The sequence below is a fragment of the Salvelinus fontinalis genome, chromosome 34 (genome assembly GCF_029448725.1).
Source record: "Salvelinus fontinalis isolate EN_2023a chromosome 34, ASM2944872v1, whole genome shotgun sequence".
NCBI lineage: Eukaryota > Metazoa > Chordata > Actinopteri > Salmoniformes > Salmonidae > Salvelinus > Salvelinus fontinalis.
The window spans coordinates 7320761-7347575 of record NC_074698.1 but is presented as its reverse complement, the minus strand read 5'-3'; the positions used below and the strand labels follow the sequence as shown (position 1 = coordinate 7347575).

Below are 26815 nucleotides of genomic sequence, written 5' to 3'. Positions count from 1 at the left end.
GGCCCATCTACACACTCTAGCAACAAGCTGTTGAAATAGAAAAGGAAATATGTGAGTATCTAGTCTTGTAAGTGCACTTATTCAATTGAGGGCCACATCACAATCCCAGACACTACTAGGTGTTGGTATAGTTGCCCCCAGAGCTATATATTGAGAATAAATACATGGCTCTGTTTGCCCCTAACCTCTGCTTTTTTTGTCACTGGCCTACACACAATACCGCATAACGTAGGATGATGTTTTTAGATTTTTTTTTACAAATAAATGAAAAATGAAAAACTGAAATGTCTTGATCAATAAGTATTCAACCCCTTGGTTATGGCAAGCCTAAATAAGTAAAAATGTGCTTAACAAGTGACATAAGTTGCATGGACTCTGTGTGCAATAATAGGGTTTACCTGATTTTTGAATGACTACCTCATCATCTCTGAAACCCACATTTCAAACATAGATTCAACCACAAAGGCCAGGGAAGTTTTCCAATGCTTTGCAAAGAAGGCACATATTGGTAGATGGCTAAAAAAAGCAGACATTGAATATCCCTTTGAGCATGGTGAAGTTATTAATTACACTTTGGATGGTGTATCAATACACCCAGTCACTACAACAATACAGGCATCTCTCCTAACTCAGGGATTTCACCATGAGGTCGATGGTGACTTTCAAACAGTTACAGTGTTGAATGGCTGTGATAGGAGAAAATTGAGGATGGATCAACAACATTGTACTCCACAATACTAACCTAATATTCCAAAACATGCATCCTGTTTGCAATAAGGCACTAAAGTAAAACTGGAAAACAAATTTCTAAAACAATACACTTTTTGTCCTGAATACAAAGTGTTATGTTTGGGGCAAATCCAATACAACACCTTACCGAGTACCATTCTCCAAATGTTCAAGCATAGTGAAGGACTGGGGAGTTTTTCAGGATAAAAAAGAAATGGAATGGAATTAAGCACAGGCAAAATCGTAGAGGAAAACCTGTTTCAGTCTGCTTTCTACCAGACACTGGGAGATGAATTCACCTTTCAGCAGGACAATAAGCTAAAACACAAATATACACAGGAGTTGCTTACCAAGAGTCAGTGAATGTTAGTGGTCGAGTTACAATTTTGACTTAAATCTACTTGAAAATCTATGGCAAGACCTGAAAATGGTTGTCAAGCAATCATCAACAACAAATTTGACAGAGCTTGACATTTTTTTAAAAAGAAAAATGCTGTAATTGCTGCCAAAGGTGCATTGACTCAGGGGTGTTCATACTTATGTAAATTAGATATTTCTGTATTCCATTTTCAATAAATTAGCAAAAATATCTAAAAACATTTGTCGTTATGGGTTGTGTGTGTAGATGGGGGAGAAAAATTGTCAGAAAATAAGTCAAGGGGTATGGATACTTTATGAAGTCATTATGTTTTATCCTTCCAATTTGGAGTTGACGAATCTGCACCCAGATCTGTGGCTTGGGCAATTGTAATTGGCAGGTAAGCATAGCGGTTTACAGAGTTGGGCCAGTAACCGAAGGTCGGTAGTTTGAATCCTCGAGCCAACTAGGTGAAAAATCTGTCATTGTGCCCTTGATCGAGGCATTTAACCCTAATTGCTCCTGTAAATCGCTTTGGATAAGAGCGTCTGCTAAATATATATATTTTTATGTGAATGCCAACAACTAGATGTTATCTTCATATGAGTTGAGGTGTGCATCATCATGATCGTGCATAGGTGACGTCAGTAGCCAAGCCTCTGATCGTGAAGGCTGATCAGCTGATATTTCGTTGAGGGCTGTGTGTGGAATAGCGTTGAAAACTGGGAGCCAGGAACGGAAGACCAGTAGCTAGCTACAACAATAGTAAGAAATTGATGGTTTGGTGACAGTATTAGCTGTTCAATACCAGCATTGTTTCCAAAATATGTTTTTTCCCCTGTAGTTAGTAAAGCAAACGTTACGGATGATTCGGTAACATCCAACCTACTGTAACTCGCTAAAGTTATCCGGTTACCGTAGTTAGGTTTAATTTGCTATGATTTAAGATTATCTAGATTTCTGTCAAATAACCTGAGTGTCAGTCGAGGAAAAACGTTAGCTAGTAATTTTATACTGTAATATAACATTGTTGTTTTTGCTGAGCAACGTTAGCCAGCATACGTTACCAGAAAGTTTGAGGTCCAACAAGTCCTTCTCCTGCGCCCTGGCTAAGTAGCTAGCTTGCTAGTAATGTTTGTTAGCTAGTTAGCTAAATTAGCCAGTTAGCCAGCGGTGCAATTAATTGTCAGTTCATATCGGCTTTGAATCGATATACGCTGACAATTAATTGTACCGCTGGCTACCGAAATTAAATTTAGAACGAACTGCTTTGTTCTTATAATGTAACTAGTTAACGAGTAACTAACGTTTGTGTGTTTTGACAGCTGATAAGACTCACTGCCTGACTCGAGCTGTCAAGGATGCAGACCAAAAATGGTCACGCAGATATTCGGAACAAGCAGTGACCCTACTAAAGAGATCCTATTGCATGGACTTTAACGATATAGTCTGCTAAATGTATCCCCACTTGTTCAACCGTTGTAGTTGGCGTTAATATTGAAGATTTAATCCTGCTTGATTGCTAAATCAGATCACATGATGCGGTTTAATCCATAGCTAGCTAGCTAAACCTATTATGGCACTCGAGGCATTTGCACTTGAAGAACATATGAATATGTGTGTTTAACTTACTTCTAAGGAATATAGTGTGAACCTGTTGTCTGTCCTGAGTCAGTTTGCACCCTAGACTGAGAAACTCAAAGGCTTGGCTAGAAATTCTGTACTTGATTGTACAAGATGATCCTATTGTGAGATGAAACTAAATGAGGATTTTACTGGCACGTATGATGGTACTTTTACAAGAATTATTGTTCTTGAAGTGTGTATCCCCAGTTTCATGACAAAATAATGACTAATGAGCCAAACTGAATAACTTCAACGATTATGGGGCTAGATGTCAAGATTCTTTCAGTCTCACGCCTGCTTCTGGCTTAAGTATAAACTCACACCACTACTACAGAATGTTCGTTACTGCTGTACAATTCAGGTCATCCTTACAACACACACATTAGAAGAGGGTGCAGGTCTATGCCAGTATTTTTTTTTCTGAAATTACACTTCAAATAAAGAAGTTAAGGCTATTGTAGTGTGAAAGAAAACAACACAAGGGATCTCCGTTGGCAATGTAGGCCTATGTATTCTCAGTTGTCTGTCTTTTTGACGACATTGGAGGCTCATCCCTTCTGGTGGAACTCAGCTTCTCCTGTTTACTGTGCAGGTGATGTTTTCAATCTCTTTGTCCCTAGCTAGATATCCAGGAGAATCCCATTGATCGCTGTGCTGAGCAGGTGCACCACACTACGCCATCATGGGGGAACTCTTCAGAAGTGAGGAGATGACCCTGGCCCAGCTCTACCTCCAATCAGAGTCTGCCTACTGCTGCGTCAGCGAATTGGGAGAGATCGGAATGGTGCAATTCCGTGATGTGAGTCGTCCAGGCTTCTCTTCCATTCCTCATTGTGCTGCTCTCTCTAGAGCTAGACTCTGTGCTTGTTGTCTCTCCTTTCCTATTTTGAGTGCTATTCTGTCAATCCGTCTTCAGGCTATATAGGTCTGGAGCAGTGTAATGTATGGCTGTTAACAAAGGACAAACTTCGGAAGAAGGAAGATGAATATGGTAGTCTGTTGTAGTAACATCAAATCAGTCAGATGGTTGTGAAAGCACATACCTTGGCGTCCGCAACATTTTCATCATGTGCACATAGCTGACCCTTTAGGCTGAGCATGGGAAAGCTCACACGTGACATCCCTCCAGGGATCATATGGCGTCGGGGAAAACTAAGGCAGTGTTTCCCATATTCGTTTCGTTGCCGCCCCACTTAATTATTATACAATTTTTGGGATGGCATAATGTTTTCATTTTAAACATAAATGACTGAAACCTGAAGAAGTATGTAGGAAATACAATGGACCAAAACATTTATTTTATAAGATCATATTTGAGAACTAACAATCACCAAAATAATAATGACAGTTGGTGAATTTCCAAGAAAGAAAAAAAAGCCATGGGGCCCCCATTTTATTTCTTTTATTTATGTTGATCACTCAGATAGCATAAGAACACTGCAAAATGTGTGGAATTGCAGGAACACTTTTTTAGCCAAGAGGGCCTCAAATGTTCTGTTGGAGATCGCGCTATTGACCACATACACACTCACCACCTAAGCCCCATTTTGTTCCAGAAAAAAACCCTGAAGTTACAATGTACACTGAGTGTACAAAACATTAGGAACACCTTCCTAATATTGCGTTGCGCCCCATTTTGCCCTCTGAACAGCCTCAATTCGTTGGGGCATGAACTCTACAAGGTGTCAAGTGTTCCACAGGGATCTGTTCCACAGATATTTCAGATGGTGTCAACATAATTTAACATTAATGCATTTTGCCGTAGAATGTCCTTTTTTGAAAAAGTCACCAGAAGTGAATTTCTCAGTCGTTCTCTGACTGGTGTGCATTTCCCCCAGACTGCCCCAGCATAAGGATATTCTCCCCATCCCCCACACCAACTTTGCCACGCGTTCTGAAAAAGATCCTAGGGGAAACACTGAAAGGGACTAGCTGTTGTACCCAGTATGCTGTTATTATACCCTTTTATTTGGTTGTATTACCTCTCCTGATTCATAAGACCATATGATAGCTAACTGGTGTCCGCACTGTTTTCAGAAGATATTAGCAATGCTGTTTTCGCTCTGAGGTTTCCTGGATAAGTTATTGCATTTTTATAGAAGTAGCCTAAGCTATAATTTCTTTGAATGCATCTTAGTGTTACGACACAATGTTTGTCCCTAGTTGTATGTGACAGATAATGGCAAATAGATTGAAGGCATTTTTATCCCTGCGATGGCAAAGGTTTTGAATAGTTTGCGTGTTTGCATTTCAGTTGAACCCAGACGTGAACGTGTTTCAGCGCAAGTTTGTCAACGAAGTGCGTCGATGTGAGGAGATGGACCGCAAGCTTCGTGAGTGAGCTCAAGTGTTTAACCCATTGCTTCACTCATTATACTCCCCCATATTTACAACAGCATCACTGCTATTAGTTATCCCTACTCAGACCCAGTCATCTCGCTCTCTCACAGGGTTTGTGGAGAAGGAGATCAAGAAAGCCAACATTCCAATGGTGGACACGGGAGAGAACCCAGAGGTCCCCCTCCCTAGGGACATGATTGACCTGGAGGTAACTTCTCTCTAAGAATCCACTCTGGTTACAAAGTGTCCAACTCACCATGTCCCCAGCTCACTAACTCCCCCTTCACCCTCTGTCTGTCTCTATAGGCCACTTTTGAGAAGCTGGAGAATGAGCTGAAGGAGATCAACACCAACCAGGAGGCCCTGAAGAAGAACTTCCTAGAGTTGACGGAGCTCAAGCACATCCTGCGCCGCACCCAGCAATTCTTCGACGAGGTCAACTCCACTGTACACAAACCGATTCACTACTTACTCACAGTGTTTCTCTGCCTGCCTTATTGACTTGGCCCTTTGAGGACATCATAATGGATCATAGGATTATGTTAACTTAGTATTGGTCAGATGTCTGCATCATATGTACAGTATATGGTAGCATAAGGCTTGTGTATTTATAACGGCTAGGTAATTACATCCCCAACCCCAGACCAGTTATTCAAGTGTAATGATGCAACTAGGTTACATAGCAGAGTAATACGCCATACACAGATAGTCATTCGCATATGACAGAGATGAGACTACCTACTGTCTGTACCTTTGACCTGCATCAAATCCACTCCACTGAGTTTGTAAGCAAAGCTACTTGAACTTAGAATGTTATCACCTATTTTACAAGCGCTTATGAGGTTGCACGGGGGTAAATCATTCAGCTGAATGTGTAGCCTTTTTTGCCAATCATTTACTGTTCATGTAAACCCCAGCTCGCTGTTTACTATGTTTTATGAAGAGCCTGGCCTGTGTTCAATATCAGAGCTCAAGCCACTGATCTGTCAAACCTTCCCAGGGTGTAAATAGTTCCCCGACAAAGCAAGCCAGTTGTTCCTGAAAACAGGGATGCATTTCTGAATGTGCTGTCATACGTCAAATTGGCTGAAAATCTCTTGGTCTACATGTAATGGTTGTCATTCTCTCCACCCCGCTGCAGATGGAGGACCCCAACCTGCTGGAGGAGTCGTCTACCCTGATGGATCCCACTGAAGCAGGGATCCGTGCTCCTCTCAGACTGGGGTGAGTGTGAGTCCTTGGTCCACTCTATTAAGGAAGGATTAGCCATATCCTCGAGACTTAAAGGTCAATGAAAAAACTGTCATTGCATTAAACCATCGGTTCTTCCTGGAGGTGGAGTCAGTGTAACACCTAAATGGTTTGGCCCACACTAGCTCAGGCTGTCAGATTAGTCGGGCCACTAAGGTCACTTGACGGAGTGTGTGTGGCGGTGCTCTGTCTCTCTGCGTACTCAGTCCCTAAGCTGACAGCCCACATGCTCTGTCAGTATCGGTGGACAATTGTTTCCTAATGACTTTTAATGGTTGGTAAGAGGCCAGTATTACTACTACTACAGGTGCTACCACTCTAGCCTGTTGCTTGGCAGTAAGATGTAGCTCTGTTTATCAGGGTTCTGTCTTCAGTAGTGGAGAGAGTGAGCACATAGGCAAATCACAGACTGATGATAAGCAGTTCACAGAGCATGCAAACACCAGCAACACAAAATTGATACATGGACACACACATTCTAGAAGAGGGGGGCTTCAAAGGTTTTAATCTATTTGCAGACGGAGACAAAGAAAAGGGATTTGATTTAAATGTCATAAAGAGTAAGCAAATCGGGGACAATTTCAACAGAAAATGGGGAGAAAAAATCACTCAGAAAACGGTAACTAAAATAGCTCAATACTGTGGATGTGGCAAAGCTTAGTGCTCATTTGGTAATGGATTGCTTGGTACGGATGCAGTGCCCTAGGGCTTCCCATCTGATGTCTGTTTGATGCTCCTCCATGGCTCCCATGCCCTCAGCTACCATTCCGATGTCCACCACGATCCAGAGAGGATGCTTTCATCAGCAGTGCTCCCATCACCAGTGTGAACTAACAAAATCAATGACCTCTGTCCTTATGTGCCCAGGTTTCATTCTGTAATACCATTACATTACGGACTGATCTTGGACCAGCTCCAACTTGAGCTGCCATTTAGGGACCTAACTCATTGCAAATATCAAACACCTTGTTTTGAGAGGAGGGATATACATTTGGTAGCTATTCTACTGTAAATGCTGATCCATGCCTTACCGTCTTCCTGTAGGTTTGTTGCCGGGGTGATCAGCAGGGAGCGCATTCCCACGTTTGAGAGGATGCTGTGGAGGGTTTGCCGTGGTAACGTGTTCCTGAGGCAGGCAGACATTGAAGACTCGCTGGAGGACCCTGCCACGGTCAGTAACTATTCACTGGTACTAGTATAATAATCTGGAGGACTTAGGGGAACAAACTGTGCAGGATTTTGTGTGACCTATTCAGTGGGATATTGTTGTACCATGACCGCTTGGTGGCATTGATGTCCTTATTCATGCTACCTCATCCACACACTTTATGATGGTGATACTTCTGCACTATCAGGCAAGGTTTTGTCTTCTCTTTACTTAACTCATGTTTATATGTTTCCCCTACAGGGTGACCAGGTCTATAAGTCTGTCTTCATCATATTCTTCCAAGGAGATCAGCTGAAGACTCGGGTTAAGAAGATATGTGAAGGGTACGGGGCTATGATTGGTTGAGAAATTCAAGAAACACTAACTAATCTAGACAGTTGGTTTTCTGTTCCGCTCCAGGCACTCTGGGTTGATCAACCCCTCTCTCCTTCACCACCTCAGGTTCCGAGCATCACTGTACCCCTGTCCAGAGACCCCCCAGGAGAGGAAGGAGATGGCTGCAGGGGTGGCCACTCGTATCGATGACCTGCAGATGGTACGACCTGCCTGGCCTATTGTAACACAGACAGGGAGTCCACCCACAGCCAGCCAGCCAGCCAAAACGAACAGATATTTACATGTCTTGTTACATAAATTAAATCTAACAGATCCTTACATTTTTCAAGTGAATTAGTCTTTCAATATTTCAACTGTTTTCATTGTGAACTTGATCTGGGCTCTATCATAGCTTCTGATCAGTGATCTGTTTTCCCTGTAACTGTATACTCCGCTGCCAGAGGCTGTGGTGGAGGGGAGTGGTAGGTGACCACATGAGGTATGTGGCTAATTCAAAGGCGGTTTTAGTCAATCGTTTGAGGAACGAAACCTTCTTTCTATTGTTCAACATGACATTAGTCCTCTTTTGATGTGCTTTTTGGAGGGACTCTGATTTAACTTTCTGCTAACGTTAGACTTTTGCGTCCTCAGGTTTCCTGCTCTGCGTCTTGCTGATGCAATGTCCGCGGAAGTTTCAGTTCCTCTTTCTGCCGTTTCCCCTGTACTGAGCCGTCAAGCCCTCAGCCAAATTATGATGAAGTGGAGGGAAAGACTGATACTAGATTAGTTCCCCTATCAGTGTTGCCGTAATATATATTTTATCTATCACACAAGACCACAGAGGAGATGTTTGTTGATCACATTAGGGAGGCCTTCAAATTGAGTTAACTTCTGTCTGTTTGCAGTGTTCATATCTCAAACGTTCTAGCTTCAGTTTCTGACTCACTCAACCTCTTTGGCGGTAGTGGGCGTCAGCATCAATAGGCTGGGTGGAGCTGGGTGTGAAAAAGCTACAGGGAGAGGTCAGAAACGGTTGTCACTCGTGCCGTGCCATGCCCATGAGGTGGCTGAACTGGATCTGCCTCTGCCAGTGGATATACTCTCCTGCCTACACACACACACTGGCCTGGCTTTGGAAGAGCACCTCTAAACCTGGCACAGTGACTCACTGCTCTAAAACGGGGCAAAAACAGGCACGGGACTGGGCGTGAAGGCCAATCCCAACACACACACACACACCACCTCTGTCTCCTTATGCCAACTGTGTCTGGTGACCCAGGAACAATGCCTGTCTCAGTGTTTTCAGTTTTTTTTCCTGGTTGAGCAACATGTGAGCTGTGGTCTTTAGAAGTCCAGGCCGCACAGACAGAACTTCAGTTTAGCCTTCCATGGAACAGCAGCAGCGTATGGTGCAACACCATCCCTATACGAAGAGAAACCCAATACTCCCTCTGGGAATACCCACTTCTGTTGTTGTGTTCTGCTCCAAAGCCCTACGTCGTCTCGTGGTGCAGATGGTTTGCACTTGGATGGACAGGAGGCTCCCTTTCCTTGTTTGGCTAGCTGATCATCAGGGTGGTTTACACTGAGTTCAGCCAATTAGCCACCCACTCCACCCACACTCTCACCCACACTCACATAGTGACCACATTTACTACTCGCATTCTCAGGAATGGGCTTAGCTTGAAGTTTAAAAAATAGTCACTCACATACCACTTCTCTCTGATAGACAGACACCCAGTGGTGTGTGTGTGTGTGTTGAGAATCTCTGTGGTTCAGGAACAGTTACAGCCCCCAGTGTGGACGGAGAGCTTAGGAGAGAGCGAGAGACTCTGAATTACGTTTGGCAGGCCCCCTGTCTGCCAGAAATGTTAACAACCTCTCATTGCCAGTAAGTGCCTGGGAATGCTTGCCTCGCTGTTTGAGGGGTCACTGTTATGCCCGTCGCTACGGGGGCGGGATAGTCGTCAAGAGAGAGAAGGGCGAGGGTGGAGGGGAAATGCCCGGCCCGCTAGTTTGGGAGTGAAACGTTTGTGGGCGTGAGAGGGTCTCGACAACGTGGGCGAGAGTGGGTGTAGGGTAGCGGCATGTTAGCAATCTGCTGATCATAAGACATTAACTTGATATGAGTCAATGCTGTATACCTGAGAACACCTCTGCTGGCTCTTCTGGGAAACCCAGCTATGCTGGGTCTGATATAACCCCTTACCAAACTTGATCACATCGTGCACACTGCCCAACAAAGCCTTCTATTAATGTGAACCACCTCCACAAATAAGAAGGGGAACATGATTCATTGTAACAGCACTTGCTGTTCTGGACATGGAGGGAAGGCACAGTATGCAGACCAATGGCGCTCCCCACACAATTCTAGCGTTGAGTGGAAACTACTAGAGGATTGTCCTGATGCCACACTCTCCGGCAGTGGCCTGCATCTGTTAGTTTTCCATTTGAGATCGGTTTAGTTATGCGCGTACCTTTTTTTTGTTTAGATGCTGAGTGCGAATGTGTTAATTGAGAACTGCCTGCAAACTTTGTCAGACACATGAACAGCCGGTAGACTGTCTAGGACAGAGCACCTGAGCTAGTTACACAGCTGGATATGTTCTGTACCCAGTCAACTACAGTAGCATCCTAGTCGCATCTTGTCTTCATATCTCAACCCCTGATCTCCCTCCCCGCTGCAGGTGCTGAACCAGACGGAGGACCACAGACAGCGGGTCCTGCAGGCTGCAGCCAAGACCGTCAGGGTGTGGTTCATCAAGGTGAGGAAGATGAAGGCCGTCTACCACACCCTGAACCTGTGCAACATCGATGTCACCCAGAAGTGTCTGATCGCCGAGGTGTGGTGCCCCGTGTCAGACATGGACTCAATCCAGTTCGCCCTGCGGAGAGGCACGGTGAGTCGAGTGGACACCCGTCTTAACTAGAGGCATGGGGGAGGTACAGGAAGTTTTAAGTTGCGTCCCAAATAGCACCCTATTGCCTTTTTGGAGTCCATAGGGCTCTGGTTGAAAATAGTGGGAATGGTTTCATTCCATATCTATTTAATGGGACATTTCTATCATACTGTTTAGGTCAAGTTCATTGATGGAAGACACCGTAGCATTAAGACATTTAAGGACCAGCGAGCTTCATAGTCACCAGTTAACCCAGCTTTGAGGTCATTATGCCTGGCCTCTGTTAGACTGTTAAGTCATAACAGATCCAGACTGAGAGACAGTGCTAACAGGGCGTGGAGAGGCACTGCGTGAGTGCTGGGTATGTGAGGATTTTACACATGAGGCTAGATTCCAGCGGTATCAGGACGTCATTCTGTTCTGTAATCTTGTCCTCTTCTGTAGTCCTGTTCTGTAGTCCTGTTCATGCCAGTAAGGGCTTAACCCTGTCACGCACAGCATTCAGTCTCCATGCTGCATTTATCCCACCAGGCTATTTTTACACAACATGTCTCGTTGAGAAACACGGGGACATACTGCCCTCAATACACACAACGATTCTGCTTCTATCTCAGCCATCGAACCATCCCATGGACAAGCTGTTGTCCTTCACACACAGCAGGCGTGGGAGATCAGATGTAGTGTGATAGATTAATCTCTAAACCAGCTGTGGAAATTAATCTGTCATATTCATCGGATTTATTGAAGACGTCGTTGCAGATCTTTGTGAGTGATGGAGGTATGGAAGGTCCCAGTGCCCAGTCTACAGACTAATGGGGAAAGCAGGAGGATTCCTCATTGAGTGCTGAGGAGATCCCAGGCCAGCTGACGGTCAGACTCTGGCTGGAACAACACAACATCCCTTTGTTAGACACATTCATGGGAGATTGAGCTAGCAGGGCAACTCCTGCTGTTCTCAATGCCTTGTAGGGCTAAATACCTCAACTCCCTGTAGAAGTTAACAGAGTGGTATTGTTGTGTCCTCCTGACCATTCTCTGAGCGCGTTTCTCTGGCCGTCTTTCTGTCTTGGTCTTCAGGAGAAGAGTGGTTCCACCGTTCCCTCCATCCTCAACAGGATGCAGACCAAGCAGACCCCGCCCACCTTCAACAAGACCAACAAGTTCACCTCGGGCTTCCAGAACATCGTAGACGCCTACGGTATCGGGAACTACCGCGAGATGAACCCAGGTAACCACATCTGACACCATCAACATCGTCGCTCTCTCCATCATTCAACTACCAATTGTTCAAATACTAGGCTTTGTTGTTTCATGTACCTCACTAGGCAGCAGACTTTTATGTTGTAGGGATCTCATAACTCACATAATGTCTATGTATCCAGCTGGCTAGATCACTGAGCCAAAGCAGGTGATAAATGTTCACCCCCGGTGCCAAGTCTATTTCCCCCATTATCACCCCATCACTGTCGATCATGCTGTATTGTGTATCACTGGTACGTGTGTCAGTGTGAGCTTGGGTTGGTTCACTCTCCCATTCCTCAATGTGTACGCTCATCAGTCCTCCCTGTCCCCAGCCCCATACACCATCATCACCTTCCCCTTCCTATTCGCTGTCATGTTTGGGGACCTGGGCCACGGGGTGCTCATGACCTGCGCTGCCCTCTACCTGGTCCTGAGAGAGAGCCGCCTGGTCGCCCAGAAGAACGACAACGAGGTAGGGACATCACTACCCCTGCCATCAGCCCATCAGCTCCACCCCTCGCCCCTTATCCAGCCTCCAGCTGCATTACTGGGGACTAAACAGGGCTTGGTTGCCTCTGCTTTAGACAGATTCTATGGCCCTAACACTGTAGTGGCATGATGATGGCCAGTTTAACATTCAAGTTGGTGCTTTTTGAGTGTGAATAAATAACCAAGTCCTCTATGGCTAAAACAAAATGTAACTGAGACCAGATTCTAACAGTGTAAAGTATCACTTCTGGTCTGTGTGGATGTTTGCCGTGGTGCGCGTTCAGCAGGACGCAATATTTTGGAACGTTCAGATAAGAATATTCTAGGTAGAACAAACATGCCTCTGACATGTAGAATAAGGAATCACTTCGGCTCTATTCGTGTTTTTTTTCTGTCTGCAACGTTCTACAGCGTTTGGCAACGGAACGTGGCCGTAGTTTGATTCTAACAGTGTAACGTGTCACTTCCTGTCTGCGACTGTAGATGTTCAACATGGTGTTAGATTCAAACAGTGTCACTTCCTGTCTGTGTAGATGTTCAGCATGGTGTTTGCTGGGCGCTACATCATCCTACTGATGGGCGTCTTCTCGATCTACACCGGCATCATCTACAACGACTGTTTCTCCAAGTCCCTCAACCTGTTTGGGTCTGGCTGGAGCGTCAGGCCCATGTTCGACCCCCGCGCTAACAACCTCACCTGGTCGTAAGTATCCCTCTCTGTCGGTCTCATACTGTCTGTGTATTGGATTAGTTTACCTCCTGCACCTTGTTGGCAGTGCCCTCTGTGAAGTGATGATTCATGCCATGTTTGATGTTCTCCTCAGGTTTCAGACACTTGATGAAAATAAGGTTTTACAGTTGGACCCCGCGGTAAGAGGAGTCTTCAATGGACCTTACCCCATTGGCATTGACCCAGTGAGTACTCAGTCTCTGTGAAAAAAAACAAGCTAAAATCCCCTTTCAATAAAGATGGAATGTGAGCTAAAAAGTGTTATTTTGATAAATGTAATGTTACATTTTCTATCATCTGGATTTCATTGTCTTATAACTGTGTTTGACCTGTTCTTCAGATCTGGAACATCGCCACCAACAAGCTGACCTTCCTCAACTCCTTCAAGATGAAGATGTCAGTGATCCTGGGGGTCATCCACATGCTGTTTGGAGTGTCTCTCAGTCTCTTCAACCATCTGTGAGTCACGCTTAAGCTACAGTCCTTGTATAAGGGGCGCGGTCTATGATTTTGAAAGGGTTTCTATTTACCCAGCCTTATCCCTCTGCTGTCTACCAAAGCAAGTGGTGGGGTGATTTTTTTTATTTATGTTTTTTTTATCCCAGACTAACTTTAAGCAACCATGACAGTTTGTTTCCTGTCTGTACCAGGACTGGTTTATCCGATGGTCAATGTGTCTTGTTCTTTTCTGAAGGTATTTCAAGAAACCCCTGAATATCTACCTGGGCTTCATCCCAGAGATTGTGTTCATGGCCAGTCTGTTTGGGTACCTGGTCATCCTGGTCTTCTATAAGTGGTTGGCCTACGACGCTCACACCTCCAGAAATGCTCCCAGTCTTCTCATCGCCTTCATCAACATGTTCCTGTTCAACTATAGCGACCCCACCAACCAACCCCTCTACAGAGGACAGGTGGTCATTCCTTTCATCTGTCAATCGGTCCTCTTTTTTAATTTTTTATTGTGCGAGCCATTTTATGGTGGGATAACGTGTGACGCCCCATACGCATCCAACATCTCTCGTCCTTCCCCTCCGCAGATGGTTATTCAGACGCTGCTGGTGTTGATAGCCCTGGCGTGTGTTCCCTGTATGTTGATAGTGAAAACCCTGGTTATGCGGCGACAGTACCTCTGGCAGAAGAACTTGGTACTGTACTAACATCTGCCCTCCCACACACATTTGTTCCGTTGAGTACCATTGGGATCTGGAGTGTAGAGTTCGTCACCCCAGCAATAACCCCTGTCGTCCTCTTGTCTGTTCCTCCAGGGCACCCAGAACTTTGGGGGGATCCGGGTGGGAAACGGCCCCACGGAGGACCAGGCTGAGATCCTCCAGCATGACCAGCTCTCCCAGCACTCGGAGAACGACGAGCATGAGGTGAGAAACCAGGATGCCCCCAGCCTCCACTCTGTTGGCCTAATATATACGAAGTATGTGACCAGAGTAGTCTGCTATAATGTTGGCCCAAGACTTAATAGCGGATCCCATTGGACACGGCTGTAGGCAATATGATCCAGACCAGATGGAATAACCTTGAATAATGAAGTCGTCAGCCAAATAGAAATCCAACCCATTTACTTTACGTTACCAGAGCTCTCATATTCCCTGCTTCACTAACGGCAGCATAGAATACGTATTCATTATAGAAGTGGGATCTGGCAGGAGCAAATGAAACTGACCACAAAGCTAATCCAGCAGCTCTTTTTACTCAATACCTACAAAAATGTAGTTTTACATTTTTAGAGTTGATTCAGTGTGACGGTAAACCGTCTGTGGGATTGTTCTGTGTTCTCTCCCTCACCTTTTCCGGAGTTTCTGATAAACATATGAAACGATACAACAGGCTCCTGTGAACCTCAAACCAGACAAGCTGTCAGTTTGTTTCTGTAGCTCTCAGGAATCGGTTATGGCTGTTTACAGACAGTTTGCTCTTTTATGGTTCCAGGACCGAAGATTTATAGAGCAGCTTTCAAAACGCCTCACATAGATTCCTCTCCTCTCATTGTTGACATTTTGAAGTGGAGAGGAATTTTATTTGATTGGAGGTTACTTTATTTAGCAATGTTAGTCTCTACAGTCCATGCCACTATAAACTCTATGCCCTTGGACGAGACGAGATCTCGACTTGATTCAGTGAACAGGGCATACTAATCTTTTAATTCTAGTATGTTGTATTCATTTCCAAGACGTTTTAGAGCCGTGTCACATCGCATGTTGATAATGGGAGCTCTGGCTCATTAACAAAAGGCTGGATGGATTGGAGTGGTTGCATGTATCACCATGCAATCCGCTTCAAGCCATTTTTGTTCATTGCATAGTGTGTTTCCAGTTCACTGACCAGACTTCGTTTTGTGTTATGTGTTTAGAGTTGTGCAGCTCCTCCCTCTGGCTAGCAGGTGTTCAGGCAGGCAGGGTGCTAAGTAACTAACACAGTAAATATAGCATTTCTGTTTTAACATGAAGCAACTCATTTTCACAGGCCACCTTTACAGAATTCTTGCCTATAAACTACTTGGGTCAAGTATCCAAAGTAGCCTAACCGTGTTAATCCTCAACGACAGAATTTAATTAATTAATTTGTGTTAAATTGGGAAATACCATCTTTGGTCTTAGATATGGTAAATAGCTATACTACCGTTAACTAGGCTACTACCGTTAACTAGGCTAAAGCTATAGTTAGCTTTTTCCTAACCAGCCTCTCTGAATAGCTGAGCAGGGTGTAACCCAAACAGCCCAGTCCCACCTGCTGTCACTGTCAGAAGTGGGTCACCAACCCCATTGCTCACTACATTCCCCATCACTATCTCCCCTAGCAACCACAGACACAAACTCTGCGACAATATGCCAAAGACCAAAGGCCTATAGATGTATCTGGAAATGTCACAGGAGAATGTTGTCACAATACTAAGCATGCTCAAATGCATGCTTTTGGAGGAATGGTTATGCATCCCCTAGATGCCAGTGCCATAATGTTTTTATGCAGCCCCTTAGGAAACTGTCAGTAGTTTTGATCCAGTGCCTGTGACGACTGCAACATCTAATCACCTTCTGTATATTATTATTATTATTACATCTCCGTTTCCTATGTTTTAATGTCATTGTTTTCTCTCATCACTGTGTTCTGTTGTCCTGTCACCTGTCACTAACAAACCTAACCTTGTTGTCAATTGCTTTCAAGGCCCCCGAGGAGGAAGTGGTAAGCCAGGCACTCATGCCCCTCCCCCACCCACCCCCTTACCCAAAGCGCATGTCTTGCTAGTCTGTCTCTGAGCCTCTGCGTGCGTGTGATAGTGTGTAACTCTGTCCTGCATGTGTGTGTTCTGTGCCCTGAGGCTGTTGACGTGTGGGGTCTGAGTTTTTGCGCTCTCTGGGTGTTCAAGGGATTCTTCTAACGTGCAGCAGCACACTGAGTAGTAGTACTTACTGTCTGCCCCGATCATGAGGTGGTACTACCATTACCAGCATGGCACAGCTCCTCATTTGTCTGCTTCATGGGTCGTAGGGAAGGAGCTTCTTGGGAGACCTCTGCTACAGAGGTCTGACTAGTGGGTCAGGCTGCTGTTTCTGGAGCTGTTTTTAATCTAGTGAATGTCTTCCTCAATGTGGTACAGTTTAGCCATGAACTTGACTGTCGTTAGAGATTGCCCCGGACCTCATTTGGACCAGTCTCCCGGTCTCTGTACTGCTGTGTCCTTGTCTCCTAGGGGTTCATACTGGATGTGTGTTCTCTCTCTTCCTCCTCCAGTTTAACTTTGGGGACGTGGCTGTGCACCAGGCCATCCACACCATAGAATACTGTCTGGGCTGCATCTCCAACACAGCTTCCTACCTACGCCTATGGGCCCTCAGCCTGGCCCACGCACGTGAGTACATAAACCTTTCTCATGTTCTCCTCTCTCGCTGCCTCTCTCTACCCTTTTTTGGTTTCTCTTTGAAAGGTTACAATAAAACAGTTGATTTCCTGCTCTTCCTCTGTGATCCGACAGAGCTGTCAGAGGTTCTGTGGACCATGGTGATGCACCTTGGCCTGTCCTCCAGGAGCTTTGGGGGGTTCGTTGCCCTGTCCATCATCTTCGGGGCCTTCGCCGTCCTCACTGTCTGCATCCTGCTCATCATGGAGGGCCTGTCTGCCTTCCTGCACGCACTGCGTCTGCACTGGTGAGAAACACACACTGTGGAGTCTCAAACTAAGGTCTCAAGAACCTTCCCTGCACTTAACAGCCACTGTAAGCTGTGGAGGGCCCCATCTTCTGCTAGTCTGGAGTCCTCATTGACTTGGGTCAAATCACGTTTTATTGGTCACATACACATGGTTAGCAGATTGTTATTGCGAGTGTAGCGAAATGCCTTTTGCTTCTAGATCCGACAGTACAGCAGTATCTAACAGGTAATATCTAACAACTCCACAACAAAACCTAATGCACACAATCTAGTAAAGGAATGGGATAAGAATATATAAATATATGGATGATCAGTGACGAGCGGCTAAGATGCGGTAGATGGAGTAGTATACAGTACATGCATATGAGATGTAATGCGAGATATGTGAACATTCTTAGTGGCATTATTAAAGTGACTAGTGTTCCAGTTATTAAAGTGGCCAATGATTTCAAGTCTGTACGTAGGCAGCAGACCTCAGTACCCTCTGGAGAGCCCTGCGGTTGTGGGCGGTGCAGTTGCCGTACCAGGCTGTGATGCAGCCCGACAGGATGCTCTCGATTGTGCACTTGTAATAGTTAGTGAGGGTTTTCGGTGACAAACCACTTTTTTTTTTTCAGCCTCCTGAGGTTGAAGAGGCACTGTTGTACCTTCACCACACTGTCTGCATAAGTGGACCATTTCAGTTTCTGTGATGAGTCCACCGAGGAACTTAAAACTTTCCACTTTTTCTGCTGTCCCATCGATGTGTTTCCTGAAGTCCACGATCATTTCTTTTGTTTTTCTGACATTGAGGTTATTTTCCTGACACCACACTCTGAGGGACCTCACCTCCTCCCTGTAGGATGTCTCATCGTTGTTGGTAATCAAACCTACCACTGTTGTCATCTGCGAACTTGTTCATCGTCCATCTTGAAACATGTGGGGACAGCAGCCTAGGATAGGGAGAGATTGATTATGTCCGTAAACACCAGCCAGCCAGCTGGTCTGCGTATTCTCTGAGGACACGGCTAGGGATGCCGCGGGGCCGGCAGCCTTGCGAGGGTTAACACGTTTAAATGTTTTACTCTCGTTGGCCACGGAGAAGGAGAGCCCACAGTCCTTGGTAGCGGGCCACGTTGGTGGCACAGTATTGTCCTCAAAGCGCGCAAAGAAGTTGTTTTGATTTGTTTGGAAGCAAGACGCCCGCGACCGGGCTGGTTTTGGTTTTGTAATCCGTGATTGTCTGTAGACTCTGTAAAGGAGCGTGTCTTCAATAGTTTCCTCCTCTGTCAGAGGGCATGGAGGTGTAGCTCAGCCCTGTAGCTCCCCCTGCTGGTGAAACTATGGTAACAGACGTTTTAGCTCTAGTTCCTCGGGGCCTCGTCTGAGCCCTCAACCGTGTGTCTCAATGGAAACAGGGCGTGTCTCTCCGTCCCACTGGTATTACGCAGAACGGTGCTACTGGGAGCTGTGGTTTTCCAGCTCTTTCCTGGCCAGGAACCTGGAATCTCTCTGCATCCCATAAAGCAGTGGAGGATTATGTGTGATATGCAGGCCATCATGGAGAAACTTCTGGTGTCTCGGAACAGCCCTGTTGGACTGGAAGTGACCATCCACTGGCACCCTCACACAGCACTGACACAGACCCTCATCACTGTATTTACCCAGCACATTGGAATCTAATGCTCCACTCTCACTGAAAGGCCCTTAGGGAAGGGCAAACAGGACATGAGGCCTTCTTTTTTTCTTATTTTGCTTAGTGGCCCCTATCTAACAGTTGTAAATGTGATTTTGAACTACCAAAGTAATGTCAGGCGTCTGTAAAATGTATAGCAGTAGTACATGTTGATCTAGCTGTGGCCAACATGCATACGTACTCGCTCCTATTCCAAAACCATTTGATCCAGCCAGAGATTCCTCCAGTAGCTGAGAGAGGAGTCATCCCTTAAACACTTCTTGGTCTATTTTAGTTTCTGCCATTTTTAGCTTCAATCAAATTCTGCCTCTGTACTCCAGCACTTTGGATTTGAAAGGATACAATGACTGTAGTTAAAGTGCAAACTGTCAACTTTAATTTGATGGTATCTTCATCCGTATCAGGTGAAACGTTTTAGAAATAACAGCACTTTTTGAACAGTCGCTCCCCCCCCCCCCCCCCAATTTAGGGGACCAAAAGTATTGTGACAAATTCACTTGTGTATTAAAGTAGTCAAAAGTTTGGTATTTGGACCCATATTCCTAGTACACAAAGACTACATCAAGCTTGTGACTCTACAAACTTGTTGGATGCATTTGCTGTTTGTTTTGGTTGTGTCGGATTATTTTGTGCCCAATAGAAATTAATGGTAAATATTGTTTTGTCATTTTTGGAATCACTTTTTATTGTAAATAAGAATAGAATATGTTTCTAAACACTACATTAATGTGGATGCTACCATAGTTATGGATAATCCTGACTGAATCGTGACTAATGATGATCGAGAAAGTTAGACGCACAAATATCATACCCCCAAGACATGCTAGCCTGTCACCATTACAATATCAGGGTGAGGTTAGCATTTTGTGGAGGGTATCACATTTGTGTGTATCATTTCAAATCCAAAATGCTAGAGTGCAGAGCCAAAACATCAAAACATTTGTCACTGTCCCAATACTATTGGAGCTCACTGTAAATCAGTTTTCAGTCTAGGGCGCAATTACGATCTCAGATTCATAGAAACACAAAGCCTATCACTTTTCCTTTTGTTGCCTTAAATGTTCTGAAGGAAAGTAGTGCTAGTTGACTACATCAAACATAATGCCACTAAGTTTGACCTTTTCTTTGTAAGCGTATTCTAGAGCCTCAGCCTACCCAGATGAACTTACCTCCAGACGTCGGGAGGAATGGCAAGCATGTCTGCTTCCTCCACTGAAAGGTTATCCAGCCGTTAGTTTGCAGGGAGATTTTATAAATGGGGAGATGGGAAGCGGGTTGTGTTTCGCTTCTGAGGACAAGGCCTAGGCCCTACCGTGGGTGGGTTACACAGGGAGGTTGTGGAGTGGAGAGCAGGGGTCATCTCATCTTGCCATCATCTCTGTCTGGCTTTGGCTTGATACAATCATTAAGGGCTACCTATATTGCACCTCAAAGACACTCCAGTTTAAAGGGACTCCTCAGGCTTACTTTCAAAAGATTTTTGTATATATGTCTGTGTAGCATTGATCTTTGCGTTGATTCTTATTGTAATATGCCTGATAACTGTTGCCTCTTGTTCTCTCTAGGGTGGAATTCCAGAATAAGTTCTACGTAGGCCAGGGCTTCAAGTTCCTCCCGTTCACCTTTGAAAGCATTCTGGAGGGAAGGTTTGAGGACTGAGCACTGTCCTGACCACTGCTCCTATAACCTCACTCTGTTCCTCTTGACAGCCAATGTGATGTTGGTGTAAGGTAGACTCCACCCACCCTGGGTGTTGCCATAGGAACCCATGTGATTTAACTCTGAGCTCGCTGGTCAGGATCTTGGGTAAAATAGCTCTTTCTGAAAATCTGAAGTTAATTAATCGTTATTTCACATCCTGGTGCCGTGATTGTTTGTTGGATAAATTATTTAATGTGTTTTTTGTTGTTGTGAAACCTGTCCAATGATGTGTTTGAACCTCACTGTGAGAATTGCACTTCTGATCATTGTAAACAAGGACTAGCTTTCCGGTAGTCTAAATTGAGTTAATCTACAGATTGTCATTGATACAGTAGATGTCCATGGAAAATGAGAGAAAATGGCACCAGGCTCGGATCCAGTAAAGGAGATTACTGGAGGGATTTAAGTGTTTGTTTGTTTTTTTAGTTGTCCCTTGTCCTTACCAACATCTCCCTCTCACATCGCTGCTCATATTAATACACAGAACACATAGAAAAAATGTTCACCCACACATTCTCTGAAGCACGTCAAATCAGACCGACCTCTACTGTAAAAAAGTCTAAAGGGAATGAATTCTACCATTATACTCATGATAGCAGTTTCTTCTCTATGTGATGCAGTGAATTGAATCTCTTATGTATCAGAGGTAGATCTTGACACACGTCCTATAATTTTCTGCTATTTTTGACCTGATGTGTTCTATACTGACGGCACCGTTTTTGACTACATGTTACCCAGTGAACTATGGGTAACATGTCTGTCACGTGTCATATTAGTGTGGAAAGTAGCTGGATTTTCTGTAATAATCCGTGACTGAGATTATTGGTCATTGTGTGTGTTGTTTTTGTTCCACACCTGTTTAATGAATTGTTCACACCGTGACTGTAGGCCCGTGTGAGGGGAGAGGGAAGGGCAAACCACACAACAGGAATATGTAAAGGAGATCAGTGTATTGTCATAAATATGAGACATCAACTAAATCTGTATAGGAGGGTAGTTGCATTGAAAATCTGTCTGTATGTGTTTGTCATTAAACGTGAAAGAGCTGGTTAAACAACTTATTACAATTATTCTGGCTGGGATTGGTGGAGGGTCATGTGTTTCAAGTGAGCAGTTAACAGATCAAGTAAATGTTGGGTTTTGAGTGTGGTAAGATGCCATTAAGTGGATAATAATTGAATGCTAGCACCACACTTTATTTTTTACATTTAATTCCAACACTTTTTGGGGGGGTATTATGGCAAACGGTTAATGCATTATGCATGCTTTCAAAATCCATTCACAAACATCAAGGTCTAAGCCTGTGCTAAAACCGAAACTTTGGCTATATGAATACGGGGTTGACAAAAGCCAAACCAAGGGCACTTTCTGGTGGTTACTGAGTGTAGTGCAGGTATGGTTTCAGTATCTAGTTTCTCAGGAGTCCCCATGAGGGAGCTATTGGACTGGAGTTATCACTTGTCAAGCAGCCAAAAGCTTATTCACTTGAATCATTCTAGTAATGTAAATGTTATTCAGTAGACAGTGCTCTGTTCTTCAAAACTAGCTGTCAACGGAAGGAAACTTTACTTGCACCGTAAGGGAGCTTTTCCTTGGCTGTCCTACCAGAATCCGATATGTGTAAAAAGGTCTTAATAACATCAGCTAAAACGTCTCGGTGACACATCAATTATTTGAATGACCTGCTCTACATGTGTACTTTGTGGCTGGAATGTGATATATTAAAGCTCCGTGCAAACCCAAATGAAATGAGTCCAGAAACGGCTGAACCCTTACTGTAACACTCATCCGCTCTCACATGATGGGTCTTTCTTATAGTAAAACCACTTTTCATTGCATAATGGATTGACCTGATTAAGACTTATTATGGCAGGTGATTGTGTTATGATATTATTACTCCAAACATCTTAAGTGCACACTAGATATTTCTCCTGCTGCACAGCTAGCTCAGTCACATTGACCCTCTTATCCGGTGGAAGACAACTTGAAAATAAAGCCCCCCCCATCCCATAATTAAACCTGACCTGGCCAATATTGTTTTTCTAGGGCCCTCAACACTAGGCCCCCATCTGCCGTATCGGCACAAAGTAATAGTTTATTTAGCATATTTTTTTCTTTTAGACAACTTTTATTGCCTGACGTGTCATGGATAAGCAGCAGTAAGCAGCTTGCGTAAGAGGCCTACAATCCCCACTGTGTTTACATCACTAGCCCCCCCCCCCCCCCCCCCCCCCGTTGGTCATGTTTCAAAGCAGAAAGTAAGGATGAGTTTATTATTCTCCTTTACCTAATTAAAATATACAGTGTTTAACTGACCACAAATAATCTCCTTTGGAATGTTCTTTTTCTAGTATGGTTACAAGAGATTTCTCCTGGGTCAAAATATGCTTTTACAGCTATTGTACTGGCTCTGATTCTCAAATCTTCACATCCACTGACCCAGGTACAGTAAGATATAGGGACTTACAGGCTCAAGATGTGATAATCAATTAGGTACAAATATGTGCACAGTCACCACCCCTGTGCACATATTTGTGCACAGGGGTGGTGATACCTATTTCAAAGCCCAATCCTTATCCATTGACAGTATTTTGTTGAATAACAGTATTTGCATAGTCTATTTTTATAAACTTGTGTGTACTGTACACTGCCTGTCTGTGTGGCCTGTATGTACAGTACACAGGTCTATAGGGATGTCCGTGTACTCTAACATGGAATTGGAACATTGTGTACCTTGCTAAACTCATTAGCCTGATTCTAACACCCCTTTAACATCCTCTTGACAGACTTACGGAAGCGTTTTTTTTTTCGTTTACCACAATCTGTGACTAATTCGATCGATCATATGCTTTTCTTTAGGTTGGCACATTTTTTTCCCTCCCAATGGCCATTGAACCTTGGATGTGACAACGCCAGTGCTCAGCCAACCACAAGGTTCTTAGAGGCGACAAATTGGCGGCGCACATATCCAATCATTTCTAGCCCCAGTTATTGTTTAGTTATTCCAATGTGCATCTGCTTCTACTGTCTGAGTTGCAGGCACATTGGAATGATGGAGAAATCCTCTTCTAGCTTTAATCCAAGGCACCGCTAGAAACCACAGGCATTACTCGGTAACGGGAGTAAAATGATCTGTGAATTACAGGATCATTAATGACCCCGACTGTGGAACATGGCCTAACCATAGCATGTTACCCATTTTGACCAGGATGACTGACCCATTCTCAGAAGATTATATCTTTCAAGTAAAATATCTGACTTAAAAACAGAAATCAACTTTGATTGAAGAAATCAAGTCTCTCCTGTTTGTTTGCCATTTAATAACAGAGGAGGAAAGACGAGACAATTTGTCCTGGGAGTTGTAGGACTTGTTACCTCTTGACATTCCTCGGAAGGCCCCCCTCTTTCCCCACAGCAGTAGCTACCTCTTAAGCTTAAATAATGTACCATCTGTCAGTTTATCCTGAGACAGGTTAAAGAAAAAAAACTAAATTGGCACAGCTGACGGATAGTGTAAGAAGGTGGAGTCGGAGAGGCAGATGAGATGATAAAGGAGAGCGTTAGACACTTGAGTGACAGGTACATTAGGTATGTTAAACGCTCAGGTGAGGCCGGGACGGAGAAACCCCCTATTTTGAGGGCTAGGGCTGTTCCTCACGATAGTGTTATTACTGCTAAGAGCGCTGATAACATTGTTACAGAAACACTTTTCCACGACCTGTCTGGCCTCGCCATTGTTTTCAGCGGGGTTTGTTGTGCACAGCGATATGACCGATTACATCAGGAAGTTTCTCACAATATGAGAATCTGACTCTAATGACGGCATTACACATGCATACACAAACACACCTCTGTGGGAGTGAGTTACGTAACACCAAGGAGGGAAGGAGGAGGAGTGGAGGAAGAAGCTACAGATACACAAATTAAACGATGACAGCCTTTCTTCTCGTTAACGTGTCCTGTGCTCCCCCGAGCAACCTTGAAAGTATTCTTAGAGGGTTCCAACAAGTTCTTCCATTGTATCCTGATAAATCAGCTGGTCCTAAACTGAAAGAACACAAATGTATTGGTTTCCCTGCCTCCTCAACACACCTGCCAGAACAGAACCAGTAATACCAGCTGCCATGGCCATCATATCATCACACAGCACATCGTTGTCACCATTCTCCTTCACACACACACATGACAGTTATGTCACCAAACCAGAACCAAAAACAGCCAATGCCAGCCACCAGATGAAACCATCATGGTAAATAGTCTTTGATCCTCAACTCACATGAGCACACCATGTGGCAGTTATGTCGCGTCACTGAAGAATCGCAAGTCTTAGCTTGCAATTTAATCCAGGAGGCCTGAGTTTTGTTCCCTTCCTCTTTGACAACTACAAGCGTGGCAGAGTAGAAGTCACAGGGTAGAGAGGTATTGAGAAAGCTAGTTGGAGCATGAGATAGGCCGGGAGAGGAGGGAAAGACCAACCGTATCAGCCTATCGCAGCTAGAGAGCGTGTTGTGTACTTGACTGTTCCCCAACCCCAGAACTCCAGAGCTGAAGTGAACATTGTGCATGTTGTGATTGGGATGGAAATGACTAAGAGCTCTGAATGATCCAGACCACCAGATTCAGCTCTGTTCCCCCTCACTCTGAAACACCGGACTACCTGACGCACTAGTAGAGTCACAATGAGCCCACAGAGTTCACTGTGGATGCCTGTGTGTATTTGCGTTAGTGTTCGTGTGTGTGTGCATGTACAGTACTCCAGTCCAAACAACTGTTTGGCAGTATTTTTATTGCTGTCAGTGAGCTTACCCACCACACAGAAAATGAACCCTATAAGGACTGGCTTAGCTGGGCCTCTTGTTTTGATTGGGCCTTTTCGAAGGTATTGAGTTGAAGTTGAGAAGTTCACCCTGAGTGGAGTATCACCAAGTTCAATAATATCCTTTCTGTCAATGCTGCCTGCCTCTTCCATGTTGTGGCAGGATACAGTTGCCACAGACGGAGAAAAAACAGACATCAGCCATCTGACCTGGCAACTTTTTGTTTAGAATGCTTTTGTGTTCTTAGGATTTTTCCAGGGAAAGAATAAATAGCTGTGCTTAACCAATGGCATTCAATGTCTTGTGTGAGAATGCCTCGCCATGAGAAACACATTACCCGTGGTTAGGATAGGCTTTGTGCTCTCTGAACAATTTTTTTTCTTCTCTCTTCAAAGCGTGACTAACTTGTGACGACAATTTTCTCTTAGTTGATATCTATAGAGGACACGAGCAGAACGTCACTGCACATTAGAGGAACAGTATTTGCACGTGCCATGGTTGGTCTTGTTATCAATAGGAAACACTACTGGCCATGAAACACAAAGACATGAACCTCTGGGTCTTTTCTCAGTTAGTTTTCTCTTAGTCTCCTGTGAACTGCACTTGAAGACATGAGATACTTGAGGTCAATGCTGGAATGTAACACAACAAGTAAACTAATTGGAGAGGGCCAGACAAACAGGCACATACCAGGTTAATTGGTATGTTAATGAACTGTCAATGTTGTAGGCTACACTTGTGCTACTAGAGGGCAACTAGAGTCAATTGCTGGAACGCTGTTGGGTCATTTGTCTGGGCCTGGGGAATGGAATGCCATGTGATGTGTTGAGGGGTTGATAGATTGACAGGCTTGCCTATTGAACAACATGGCACAGAAAGTTCACTGGAATCTAATTGCTGTACCATTAACAATGCCTTAATCATTTTTCACATGCAAAGCTTGTCAAACGGATACAAGTTCTGATATTTAAAAGGTGAGCAGGTCCTGAGAGAGAGGAGAGGAGAGGGGGTGGGGTGGAGAGAGGGAGTATCCTAAGGCAGCCGAGCCTCCAAGGCCCTGAGCAGGGATTATTTTGTGATCCCCCCCCCCCCCCCTCTTGACTACTCTGACATCAACATGATCACACCATAATGAAACTTTAATCAGGAACATAAGCATCAAACAATTTCCCCGTTATGTAAGGTGTGAGGGAGCAGCTTCTAGGAGATTGAAGAGAACAGGGCGAATGAAAGAGCACCAGAGAAACGTGATGGATAAAGACAAACAAAAAAGAGAGAAAAGTGAGAGAAAAAATAAGGAAGTAGGCAGGGCTA

The 26815-nt window shown here is 44.5% G+C and overlaps 1 protein-coding gene across 5 annotated transcripts; it reads left to right on the top strand.

Annotated features, from left to right (window-relative positions):
• Nucleotides 1-1726: 1726 nt before the first annotated feature.
• Nucleotides 1727-21741, top strand: LOC129832969 (V-type proton ATPase 116 kDa subunit a 1-like). Of its 5 annotated transcripts, none has more exons than XM_055897134.1 (22): nt 1727-1852; nt 3338-3512; nt 4968-5046; nt 5164-5261; nt 5360-5500; nt 6195-6277; nt 7349-7475; nt 7713-7795; nt 7914-8007; nt 10475-10687; nt 11765-11915; nt 12262-12401; nt 12952-13121; nt 13243-13333; nt 13489-13607; nt 13843-14059; nt 14186-14293; nt 14414-14524; nt 16326-16343; nt 16893-17010; nt 17134-17305; nt 20549-21741. In XM_055897134.1, exons 2-22 carry the CDS (start codon nt 3396-3398, stop codon nt 20640-20642), a joined length of 2544 nt encoding a protein of 847 aa, XP_055753109.1. In that variant the 5' UTR covers nt 1727-1852; nt 3338-3395; the 3' UTR covers nt 20643-21741. The 5 variants fall into 5 exon arrangements, with proteins under 5 accessions (XP_055753109.1, XP_055753108.1, XP_055753111.1 ...); XM_055897133.1 differs by having other exon boundaries at nt 3334-3512; XM_055897135.1 differs by having other exon boundaries at nt 1728-1852; nt 3334-3512; nt 5360-5488.
• Nucleotides 21742-26815: the final 5074 nt, after the last annotated feature.

Bases quoted from the DNA above. Each gene is read 5' to 3' on its own strand.
- LOC129832969 (XM_055897134.1), top strand. From the start codon at position 3,396: ATGGGGGAACTCTTCAGAAGTGAGGAGATGACCCTGGCCCAGCTCTAC. The intron at 5,501-6,194 runs GTACACAAACCG...ACCCCGCTGCAG, and splicing joins TCGACGAGGTCAACTCCACT to ATGGAGGACCCCAACCTGCT. The intron at 13,122-13,242 runs GTAAGTATCCCT...TGTTCTCCTCAG, and splicing joins GCTAACAACCTCACCTGGTC to GTTTCAGACACTTGATGAAA.